We start from the raw sequence: 13,183 nt of genomic DNA on the forward strand, positions 1-13,183 counted from the left end.
TTTTATCTTTGTTAAAAATGCATGCAAAAGCCCAGAAGGAGGGTGAAGATACTACATAAGGGCAAAGTGCTAAGGCAACATAACCAGTAGAACAACATCAGAGAAGTCACAGCTGGTTTGTAGCAAGTGGTCAGTAGGCTATATTTTTACATTTTACTGAACTGAAAGCAGTGCAGTTGTTGATAACGTTAATTTACATAAAGTGTAAATGTGAGAAACCAAACCCATTTACCCCATTCAACTTCAGAGGATGCGTACTAGTTTTGTGACATCAAAAGTTGTCATTCGGGATCTTCCAAAACTATTATACTGAGAAATAATTGAGACACTGCCACTTCCTGAAATGCAGTTTCACTCACTCACATTCATTCTGCTGCTGTTCCCCAAATACATTTTACATGTTGTGTAATTCATTTTACTAGACAGAAGAAACATTCAGAAGACTGAATTTATATTGCTTTCTCAAAAGACAACATATACATATATATACATAAATTCTTATTTTCTTATATTCCTAAAATCATACATACAGTATTTGGCACTTGTATAAATTAAAGGCAGCAGTACGACGAATATATAATTACTCAATCACTCACTTATTTATTATTATTGTTGTTATTTATTTATTTGCATTTTATCATAATGGAAATTGAGAGAAAGTATCTTAATTGTAATGAAAATTGAAAAATAATGTCACAATACAAACAATCATAATGGTCCTAAAAGTATATATTCTTTAATGCAAGATACATTTATTTACTTACTTACTTGAATTTTAGGGTGAATTGTGACCCAGATTTACTTAACATGTTTTGTGATAGATAAGGATACAGGTTTTGTGATAGATAAGGATATTAACAAATGAAAACTGACTTGTACTATAGAAATGGACTTTTATGTATTACAATATATGACATCAAACCACATACTGGTCCCTTAAATAACCTGAGAAAAGAAAAACATCCAGCATATGCTGAATTATACGGGCACTGTTGTAGTGCAGCGTAAACTAACAGTTAACCTTTATTTCAACGTTTTGTGAAGAAAAGACTATTTGTGGCTGGGATGAGTTCTTTCACCACCATCTGTTTTCTGTAACTAAACAACTATTAATCACTTCATTTTCATCTGAGGTGTTATTCCATGCAAACACACATGATGCATTTGAGGTATGTTATATTCAGACAGCCTTGCAGATGCAAAACAAGTAAAGACCGATTATGTAACTGATTCAGTTTTATGCAGACCTTTGTACATTGATGCATATATAAACGTTTTAAGAAACACATCCCACTCCATGTCCAACACTGTAAACATATTTTTCTCCTCCTCCTATTTAGTTTGTTTTGGTCTCGTATGAAAGACACCATACCCTGCTTCACCTGTCTCACATCAAATATAAAAAACCACTCAAAACACACAACTCTGCATACATACACACACAACATGCACCTGGTGATATTAATACATTGTGTCTATGTTCAAACAATACTGGTCGTGTTTTGCTCTTAATTAAGTGTGTATGAACAATGTTCATTGAACATACACCCACATACAGGAAGGGCATCATGCCTTGGAAATATATAGTCATTGTCTCTGGTTGGACTGCAAGCTGTTCATAAAGTGTCCACCAGTCCTGTAGTTTGAAAGACAGACAGGGGCGAGGGCGGCATCTTCCTGGATTGTAGTTATGCTCAGTTTTATTGTTCAGCCTGAAGACTTTCAGGCTTATTGGGAGGGTCTTTAAAATTGCTTACTTCCTCAAACACCAGCTCTGGAGAGGGAGAAAGAGAGAGTGAGTTTCCACAATCACTGTACAATTTCAAAATATTAGTTAATAAAGTTAAATATAAGTCAATAAAGACAGTACATTTTATAATACAGTTAATAAATTTGCCAGATTATGTTCATGATGATTTTCTGAATGAACAAAAATAGCTTTAGCATGGTGGTGTTTTAGGATAAGTAGTACTCTCTCTCACCCTTCCACTCCTCCAGTGTGCGATCCTTGCTCTCGGGGGTCTGATCATACGGAGGCGCCTCCGGTTCATCTTCAGGATCGTGGTATTGGGAAAAGTATGGATGGCACAGAGCTTCACTGGCTGAAATCCTCCCATCACAGTCTAATACTAGCATTTTTTTTAACAGATCAACCGCTAAAGTCAAAGAGGGAGTATGGGGTTAGGAACAAGTTGAAAAAAAGTTTTTTTTTTTTTTGACTACGTTTTTATTGTATATCATTTTTTTCCATATTATTTGATGTTGATAATCACTTGTAGAGCAAGGATGATAACAATAACGATAACTATAGAGATAAAGTTTTACAAATCATTCCACATCTAGAGCAATAACGATACATCGTTGGAACTTTTAGAACATTTTTTTTTTCTGCCGATGAACGTTAAAAACACTGACAGCCAATCAGAATACACCAGACTTTAAAGAGCTTGAGCATTCAAAGCGGCAGGTGGCATAAATGTAGCTTGCGTTAATATACCGTGTGGGTGCTAATATAATTATCGCTGTTAATGTGAGCAGGCCTTCTTACCCAGTGGATTTGCTCCTCTAAATATCTTTGCCAAGTCCTGCTGAGGCATGTGTGGAAGAGACTGTATGTACTTCTGAGCCTGGATGCATATTAAAAACAAACATAAACTATGGTTTGAATTTCAGCCAGTCTATCATCCATGAATCCATCATCCATCTAGCATCCATTAATGTTAGTATTTATTAGCATGCACTATTGTAGTATAGTAACATTGTTAGAATTAATATATTAAACCAATAACTAAACAGTTGGTATATTCTCACATGTTCAGAGGATATCTTCTTCAAAACATCAGGCGTGGGAGTGCCTACAACCTCCATGATTCTCTTTAGCTGATCTATATCTGAACAAATTATGTTAAAGATTATACAGATCCCCTCAAGAGAGCTCCGAGTATAAAGCTGAAGGTATAAGACGGTCTGGCGTATAGAGAGATAGCCATCTGATGCCTCCATCTTTGGAAACTGATTTCTAGTTCCTTACTTTCAGTAACTATAATTTAATTCAAACCATTTAGGCTGTGCTTTCATCACCTGTCTTACAGGAAGCAAGGCTCACTCAAAAACCACACATAAGCACACTAAGAGCAGGTGTAAGTGGCTTTTATGAAGAAAGGATACAATCGTTGCCAGGAAACAAAACCTTCCCCTTCAGAAGTTCACCCATGATGCATCCAACAGACCAGATATCCACTGTAAAACAGATTTAATTGTATTTGATCAACCAATTGCACAGAACATAAAGACTGCTGATCTATCTAAAAACACAAGAATTTTTGGTGCATGTTGAGATTGAAGGCTTTTTAGGTGAAGCTTGTTTTACCTGTCTGGTTGTAATGCATCCAGTTGAGCATGATCTCGGGGGCTCGGTACCAACGAGTTGCTACATATCCCGTCATCTCATCGTCTGTCTGCCTGGCTAATCCAAAATCCAGGATCCTGAGTTCACAATCTTCATTCACTGCAACATTGCTTGGCTTTAAATCCTGCATTTTATGATGTAGCAAAGTGTTAAAACTAGGTAAAAGCAACTTTTTTTCAATCAGAACGGTGTCATTCTTTTGTAAAGAGGGATGAGAGGAAAAAGACTCTTGTGGCCTGTGAACACTAAACAAAAACTGAGAAGGAGCACTCACTCTGTGGATCAGCCCAGCTGAATGGATGTACTGTTTGTAAAATAAAAAAAATTAAGCCATGAAAAAAATTGTAGGACAGAGTAAAAGAGACAGAGACACTAAATACAGCTTGCATCTGTTTGTGTCCATTTGTATGTGTCTGTAAAAAAAAAACAGAACTGAAAATGTACCTTAAGGCCCCGGAGAAGCTGATAAATGAGGAATTGCACATGCTCATCTGAAAGTCTCTGAAATTTGACAATGTTGTTGAGATCTGCTCCCATCAGGTTGGTCACAAGATATCTAGAGAGACAGACACAGTCTTAGCTTATATCCGATCTAGTGCTTTTAAATCATCACACACTTGCAAATAAAAACAAATACTGTTTGATAATTGGTCGAATGCAAGTGCAGATGGGTTTAATCAAACCAAAAGTGCCATTTTAGTTTGACAGACATCTGTAAAGCTATTTGAAGCACTCTCAAACGAAGATGCAGTCACTGGGCAGACACTCACACCTCATTGAATTCTTCAAGAGAAACCGCCGGAGTGAAAACGTCCAGCAGTCCGATAACCTGGATTACAGAAAAAATAACCCTAGTGACTTAAGTGGCTGTAGATTTTTTTGTTTGAGCAGATCTAACAATCTCAGTACAGATGATTGATGATTGTCTAACAGTTGTATGAGTTATTTAGGTGCAGGACTGGACATTTGGGATTTGTTTGCTCCCTTGCATCGATGTGTTTGCATGTGTTTTTGGGGGACTTACATTCTCATGTTTCATGTGTTTGAGGAGTCTCAGTTCTCTGTACGTTCTTCTGCTGTGGATGAGGGACTGGAAAGGCCTGGAGAGCTTCTTGACGGCCACTTTCTGACGAAGGCGCACATCATATGCTGAGCTAAAGAGGGAAACACAGAAACGCTTGGAATTTTTTTGATCCAACTCAAAACTGAAGTTTTTGCTGACATTGACACTACAGACATTTGCCATGATTACAGGACTGGTATGTTCCTGTTCAGTTTGACCTTCCGTTCAAAATGGTATCACTTCCTCACAGCAGTGGACCGTGTTTAACATTGGGGCAGCTGTGGCCTATTGGTTAGAGCGTTGGGCTTGTAACCCGAAGGTCGCAGGTTTGAGTCTAGTAGTTGTAGATGGAGGGGGAGTGAATGAACTGTCCTCTCTTCCACCATCAATACCTTTTAAAAACTTTATTCATTCTTTAATCAAGAAGCTGTCCTGGAGTTTTTTACACCTCATCATGCAATATCAGTCATGCAATAGGAAATGATGCATGCATTTTATTTTGCTATTTCATTTATATATATAATGATATATTAATAATTCATATAATATATTTTGCTCATAAAAATATAATATTTTTCAACACTGAAGTGTCGATTAAAGACGAGAGCACCCAGCCCCCATCTGGGATGCTCCCATTCCTTGTTTCAACCCCTCCACACCCCAGGTTTGCCCTGCCCCCTTCCTTTAAGCTAAATCAGCTCTGCTGTGAAGAAGTCAAATAATCACACAATAGAGAAGGGCTTAACTTGAACAATGCAAATTCACAGCTCATTTGAGTAAGAAAGTGTTTGTGGGAGTGTGTGTGAGAGAGAGATTCCTTGAGAATAAAATGACAGACATTAACAGGGTCTGAATAAAGATAGTTAATTCTTCTAGTTGTGGTTGTGCTTTAATTCTGAATAATTATGACGATCTGAATATCTAAATTAAAACTGTGATCACTCATAAGGCTTAATTTGAATTAGGACATTGTGACTAAATGACTATTGCCTTGTTTGGCATGCTTTATTAAAGCATTATGGGACCAGGCCTATTATTAAAACAAAAGATAACAATTGCTTAATCAGGTCTCTCGTGTCAGATGATACACAGCAATGTCTCTATAATCATATCCCCAGGCTGTTACAAATAGTTGAACCTATTCAACTCGACATGGGATCCAGTCAGTTGCAATTAAATCTCCAGTGTAAATCCATTGTTAGTGCTGTGCATCTTTTAATACAGATAATGAAATAATTAGGTCTCAGGTGGTCTCAAGATGTTGTGGGGCATCTGCATCACTGACAATGAAATGAGCTGCATCGCATTATTTTTCAGAGCTGGCAAGTACCCCAAACAAATATGAAGAAACACTGGTAATAACTTCCAAAACAGGACACTGATGCCCTCAATCAGTGCTGGTGGTTTAAAACTTTTTTTTTTACCCCAAATGCCTTTGGGTTTGTGATATTTGTTAGTTAGCTTTTATTTAGCATTGTCAGAGTAGGATTGTACAGTATTTAGTTTCTGAATCACTACTTTGGTTGGAGACAAATAATTTCATGCTCATTGCCTTCAATGAAAATTATGTATTTTGTTGTACTGATTATTATTAATATGTAAAATATTAATTATATTATAGAGAATTGAACTTCTGGCTGAAAATTTACTCACCCTCAGCCAGGACATCCAAGATATAGATAAGAAGTTTAGCATTACATCACTTGCTCACCGATGGATCATCTGCAGTGAATGGGTGCCGTCAGAATGAGAGTCTAAACAGCTGATAAAACATCACAATAATCCACAAGTAATCCACACCACTCCACTCCATCAACTTTTGTATTGTGTAGAGAAAAGCTGCATGTTTCAATGACATAAATCCTTAGAGACGTTTTTTACTTCAAACCGTTTCCTCCAACTAAAATGTGAGTCCTCTATCCATAATATTGGTTTATCTGAATTAGGAGAGGAGTATGCACGCATCAAGCTCCGTTTACATGCAAAAAACAGTTAAAAATAGTTCTAAACAAATATGTGGTTGGATTTTAATGTGAGATGAAAACAAGGGCTGGAAGAAATATTATAAATTATGGACACATATTTTAGTCAGAATAAATTATTTATTGTTAAACACCTTAATAATGTGATTTGTTTCTTATAAACACACAGCTTTTTGCTTCACAAGAAGTTAACTGATGGACTGAAGTGGTGTGGATTGTGAAGTTTTATCAGCTGTTTGGACCCTCATTCTGATGGCACCCATTCACTGCAGAGGATCCATTGGTGAACAAGTGATGTAATTCTACATTTCTTTAAATCCGTTCTAATGAAAAAAAAAACTCACGTTCTTCTTGGATGGCCTTACGTTGAATAAATGTTTGCAAATTTAAATTGTTGGGTGAACTATTTCTTTAAGGCATTGTATGTTTCCATTCGGTTAATAACTAATGGAGATTATATTTATACCATCATGAGTCAGACTGATTTTGACTGGGCTCTCTTAGACAAAGCTGTCAGAACAGTAGCTTGCAGTGCGCAAACAGTAATGCCTGATTACACAACAATTGTGAAACATGGTAAAAAAACAAAGTTGGGAAGAGGAAGAGAAATATGTTTACTTGCAAACTTAATTTAGCATATCATCTGGATAATTATGCAACTTCTCCTGGTCCATCAAAATGATGTGATGCAGTTATATATAAACTGATTGACATCTTCAGAATATTTGCAAATTAATATGGTGAAAATAGGAAGATGCTGAAGCCAGAAGCTCTGTCACCATGGCAACTGTTTCAGTCAGTCATAGCACAAGGGAGACTAGAGGCTTTCTAATGTTGTAGCTGAGATGCTACAGTGTGCAGTGCAATGTTACTCTCAGAATGAGAGTGCATTACAGCAGGATGAAATATCTGGACGATTTCCCATGCAGATGGACGTCAGTTGGGGGGTGTGGCACGGGTAAAACTGGAAGACTGTCTAACTGTAAGGCCGGAACTGAATAGGCCTAGCATGTTGTCCACTAGAGCAATATTGTGGTAGCAGATGGGCATGTTGGAAGGTTCTTTATACAACCCAACTAAACACATATATAGTATCAGAAGCCTTAGTATGTGGTAGTTCGGTATAAAAACATAAATGTCGTGACTACCTGTGATATACATGGAAATCCCTTTGTTTTCCTTTAAATACTGCCTTCGTGTTCTTGACAGATTGCCAAATGCATACAGTAAAGCTTTCAGTTCAGCATCATTCAGATGAAGGGGATCTTATTGAATTAACGGACATGCCAAATTAGGTCATACAGACATTGTTGCTAAAGGAATGATTGACACATGTCAGTAAACAAAAGAAGCAGCAGAATTTGTCACAATATAAACACATTTAAACAGCAAAGCCAACAACTATAATTTTCTGTGTGAAATGATAGTTCTATTTTGTTAATTAGATGATTTTCCTGCTAGTGGTTGATTATCTCTTTGGAAAAAGTAAGATAATTTTTTTTCTCGGGATGTTGTTTTGTCAGGCTTTATTCCTGCCTCACCCTCTCCTCCTTTTGCATGCTAAATTACGAATCTTACTACAGCGAAGGCTCAGCTAATGAATATTAATTTGTTCATGCTGATGTTGCTTAGTAACCTTCCTGGTACTTCCATTGTAATATTCATGAGCCACGCCTTCAGTTAAGAATTTGATAGCGGTCTGGAGCAGAGCGTCAGCGCTTTAGCCAATCATCGGTTACGTCGTTAATATTCATAAGCCAAACCTTCCTCATAGTAGTATTCGTAAACTCGCCTGCTAGACTCACCATACTGAGCCATATGCCCCCGATCCAACCGGTGTGAGATTCTGGTATCGTTCTGGCACCTCCCAGACAGTCTTGTTTAGTTCTTGCCGGTAGAATCCCGGTCTTGTCGACATCTCTTCCGTTTAAAAAGACGCTCTTTATTACTAAGCTGTCAGTAAATCATTAACGCATCCGCCAGAGAGATGTGCTTATGTGTGGAGGCAGCCGGCTTTAGTCCCTCTATATTTGCCAGAAATGGGAGGAACCGTCTCTGTGATGAGTGTGTGTGTGTGTGTGCGTGCGTAATAGAGAGAGAGAGAAATATGGGGGATGGGACATGCAAGTGATTCATGTTATAAAGATAAAAAATAATAACAACAACAATAATATCTGTTTTTATTATAATTATTATAATTATTATGTTAGTGTTGTTGTAATAACAATAATAATAGTAGAAGCTGTATATTACTATTACCATGAAAAATATAAAATAACCTATTATACTTCCACAAGATATATCACTTTAATAATAATAATAATAACAATATAAAAAATAACCTAGAATACAATACATAAAGCAAACTGTCAAACGTTTACTAGCTTTATTTGCTAATCATCTCGGTATAAACCCACATAGACAGAGTGCTGAAAAACACCATGAAATTGTATAAAAATATTAAACCATATTAAATGTGAAAAACGCTATATGAAACAAAAATATAATGTGGATTTAAAACAGCAACTGATGCAAATTACACTTTGTAATACATCTAATTTATCTATTTCAAGCAAAATGCTACCAATCTAAACGTTTAGAGAAGGTTTTCCATACTTGAATTAATTACTAGTTATGTATTATGCATGATACTCAAATGTGACTGCAGTTAAATACATTTGTAAAATAAATTGGCTATAAAAAAATAATGAAAATGATTAAACAAGAAAATCAATCATTATTTATAAGCCTCAAACCATTCACATAGAAGTACAGAAATAACATTTAATTTAAGTATTGGCCATATTGGACATCTCAGTATAAACTAAAAAAGAAAGAAAGAAGATTGACATTTTCATGTGAAATATAAAATGTATTTCATGTATAGACAGCGTTCAGCTGTACAATTCAAACAAGAAAATCTTGTATAAAACAATTGGATTTTGAAGATTTAAGAGCTGATATGTATATTTGCAATGCAAATAACAGCATCTGTATAAGGCCACACCACTAAACATATTACTTTAGAAACAAAGTGAAAAATGTTTATCATGGTATCTGGGCCGTTTCTAGCCCATTTGACGCCCCAGGCGAAATCCCTATTGGCGCTCCCCAGTGACAAGCAATTTGAATGTAACAAGAAACTGGTCTTTTCAGATACCAGTTTCTTGTCACATTGAAATTGTTTGAAATTGAGATTTAGCCCATTGTGAGTTCCACATATCTGAATGCATTATTTGTAATTTGACTCTTAATATAAACATTTTGCACAGTTTATTAGCTGTAATATCGTGGCGTTGCCACTAGATGCCTCAACAGCCCTTTGTAACAATCCTAGTAACTAAGACATTGCACATAATTTACACATAAGTCACACATCAATTAATTGTATTGCATTTGGATTTGGATACATGTCTAGATATTATCAATGGCTACTTTTTTGCTTTTATCTGTTTTTTTTTTCAATTTTTGTTGTTGTTTCTTGAAACATTGATTTAAACTTTAAACTCACACTTAAAATGTAAAAGTGTCAGTTATTGTATTATTATTTCAGTCAAACCTATGAAACCATTTGTTACCCCAAACTTCATATAAAAGCCTGGTCAGTCACAAATCTTGCAACATGACTTATCAACTGCCACAAATAATGCCTAATTTATTTACTGTACCAATATTTCAAATTGTCATTTGAACTTAGCTTTATTGCATGCAAACATCAGTCAGCAAATGACAGCAATTTGATCCAATGGAATACAGGCATCGTAAGACAGTAGCCTACTCTAGCCCAATAATGTTGGGGGATCCAATGTGGGGCGGCAGTCATATTTCAGGGTGACTGTGCACACTCTTTAACACAACCCTGCTAAATGTAGCAATGAATGTAGTGTCAGACACAGGCGCAATGCCTAGAAAGCGCACTTCATGGTATCATAACCCTTCTGTGAAGACCAGCAACCGACTCAAACTTGTATACAGCTCCATCTAGTGTTTTATCCATGATATGACATGGTAAAAGATAATTATTTTAGGCTCTATGATTTTTAAAGGCACTTGCAGACTTTAAACAGTATTGAACATTGAACGTCAAACATGCACAACAGCTCTTTTCATTAAACTAGGACAAGCAACTAACCTGACAGGTGAAAGGCAGGCGCTCATGGCAGTAAGTGTCCATCCATCCAAACCTGTTCTGTACTTCCTTAAAAAGTTTCAGACAAAGCATTCTTCCTGGTTCCTTTGAAATCTCTTGATGCCTGGTTGCATATACATACGGCCCACCGGTCCACAGCCGGGGTGGGCTGACGAAAGGAGGAGCATACTCTGTTAAAGGCAGATCCACACTCTATTACTTGTGCGCCATGGCATTTAAAATGTGTGCTAGTCTCTGGTGGCAGTATTCTATAGTGTAGTCCCAGCTTTGATTTGAATTGTTGATATAGGTATAGCTGTCTGAAATAAACATTACACAAAATTATGTTATTTTACTCTGATATTATTAATAGGTAATGATGAAAGTTACTTTAGTCCAAGGTATAAATCCATTGGATCTATCATTTTTGTATTCTATGGCACCTTTAACTTTGAAGCAGTTTTAAATTTGAAATAAGTAACATTTGAAACATACCACCTGTATTTTCAAGTCAACAAAAGTGCATCATGCAAATGTGCACAAGAAAACATTTATGATATATGCTAATGTTTTTAAGGTAATACCTGACTTAGATGGTTGTCTAGAAAATTGAAGAAGTCTTTAACTCTGGACGTGTGACAGTAATATATGTTTTCCTCTTGTGCATCCTTGACCACAGCCACTATACAGCCTGAACACTGTGCAAACTAATTTATATCAGTGTGAATTTACACGTAGGAGTTTTTATCTGTCAAGTAAATAACACTGACATCCGCATTTGATAAACAAAACATCATGTTTTGCTGGATTCTACTGCGCTGCACATAATCAAATGACTACTTCCCATTCTAAATCCCTTCAGGGAGATTCTGCATAATGTAATTTGTTTGCAGGGACATAAAATGAGCTTATAGGTGGTTAGTCACAACAAGCTTATCTCCACCTCATCAATGATTGATCATAAATATATGAGCTTTATGACTCTCTGTGTGAATGTTTTGTTAACCAAATATATTTAGACAAAGTACTGAACTGGAACTTTCCAAATGTGAAGGAACTGTTTTTATTGCATCTCATATGTATAAGCTTAACTTTGAGATGTAATAAAAACAGTTTTTTCACATTTTGGTTATGGAAAATTCCAATTCCTCACTCGCGTGTTGTGTTGGCAAGTGTGTCCATGTAAACACAAACAAATCTAGAGTTCTAGCGTTCATGAATGTTGACATTTTGTTTCCATGTAGTTTACATGCCTTTACACATTTGTAAAGTAAGTTTCATGAAACTGGCCCACTCAAAGTGATGCCATCAATATATTTTGATATTTGAATACTGACAGATCTCCTCTTCACAGCTATATGAGCATAGGGTATATGAAAGCATTCCCACAATTAATTTGTATGGATTTGCATTGAAATTGAATCACGTCATAAAAACATACATTGAATGACATTCAGACCTCCAGTGGTGTGTCCAACAATGTACTGCAGATGGAAAATTAATTCCTGGTTTCATGGCTGTTTTAGCAAGCACTTTCTGAGAATTTAATAGGTTTATATTCTGAAAGATGGACTACTTGATAGTAAGAGTTAATTTCTAATGTTGATCATTGTCTTGTCAGGAAATCGGAGGGGAGGAGCTAAGACCTCAACTGATTCTACAACTAAATGAAATCACCTTGAAACCTCCTTTACTTGATCTTACGTCCTCACAGAGACAAAGACGCTTCTGAAGGGACTGGCATATTAACAGGTTAAAGAAATCTAATAATGAATCATTTTCATTTTACAGATTTGTTATATACTGTATTTTATTAGAAACTGACAACATTAATGATTATTTCTGGTGCAGCTGATTTTGTTTGCTTATCCAAAATCGTGTATTTTCCCTTTTTCGCTCTTTCTGTTAATTAATTGTGTAATTTGTAGTTACCAAAGTATACACAATAATAATAGGGTTCCTGGTTGGAAAAAATTAATGTGGAGATATTTTGTGTCTGAAATGTGCAAAACCCTCTTTTAAACAATAAAAACATTAAAGTAGCATTTTTCTGATTTGTAACTTAAGTCAAAGTCAGAGAGTGAAAGTAATAATTTTGTTTTTCTTTCAGGGCACAATGTTTAATTCGTTGTGGCTCATTCTCATATTGGGTATGAAGAAGATTTTAAATGATTTTAGTATTTTATTGAAGTTTAAGATGTATATTATAGATGCCCATATTGTGTTTTATAATTCATTCAGATTTTGGAAATGTACCTCCAGTCGAATCGTTTCTGAGGTTGATGAATGGTATTGGTTTTTGTTCTGGGCGAGTGGAGGTTCTTTATAATGGAACATGGGGAACAGTGTGTGGTGATTACTGAAATCAATCACATGCTGCAGTGGTGTGTAGAGAGATGGGCTGTGGGGATGTGATAGAGGCAATGCCTGAAGCTTATTTTGGAGAAGGTTCAGGACAAATATGGATGGATGATGTAAATTGCACTGGCACAGAGTCTTCACTGATGGACTGTGAGACACTTGGATGGGGAATACATGATTGTGAGCATTCAGAAGACGCTGGAGTCATATGTGAAGGTGGATGAAAGCTATGTAAATAT

General features: G+C 36.1%; 1 protein-coding gene across 3 annotated transcripts; it reads right to left on the reverse strand.

Moving 5' to 3' along the window:
• Window positions 1-711: 711 nt before the first annotated feature.
• On the reverse strand, window positions 712-10,691 carry LOC113047964 (mitogen-activated protein kinase 11-like). Of its 3 annotated transcripts, none has more exons than XM_026209425.1 (11): window positions 10,587-10,691; window positions 4,434-4,563; window positions 4,180-4,238; window positions 3,854-3,965; window positions 3,684-3,713; window positions 3,371-3,533; window positions 3,169-3,240; window positions 2,812-2,891; window positions 2,549-2,627; window positions 1,983-2,156; window positions 712-1,774 (listed from the first exon to the last, which is right to left on the reverse strand). In XM_026209425.1, the coding sequence occupies exons 1-11, from the start codon at window positions 10,610-10,612 to the stop codon at window positions 1,701-1,703; spliced, it is 999 nt and encodes a 332-aa protein (XP_026065210.1). In that variant the 5' UTR covers window positions 10,613-10,691; the 3' UTR covers window positions 712-1,700. The 3 variants fall into 3 exon arrangements, with proteins under 3 accessions (XP_026065210.1, XP_026065208.1, XP_026065209.1); XM_026209423.1 differs by lacking the exon at window positions 10,587-10,691 and adding an exon at window positions 8,260-8,501; XM_026209424.1 differs by lacking the exon at window positions 10,587-10,691 and adding an exon at window positions 8,247-8,421.
• Between the last annotated feature and the right edge of the window lie 2,492 nt (window positions 10,692-13,183).

Source organism: Carassius auratus, chromosome 29, assembly GCF_003368295.1.
Source record: "Carassius auratus strain Wakin chromosome 29, ASM336829v1, whole genome shotgun sequence".
Classification (NCBI taxonomy): domain Eukaryota; kingdom Metazoa; phylum Chordata; class Actinopteri; order Cypriniformes; family Cyprinidae; genus Carassius; species Carassius auratus.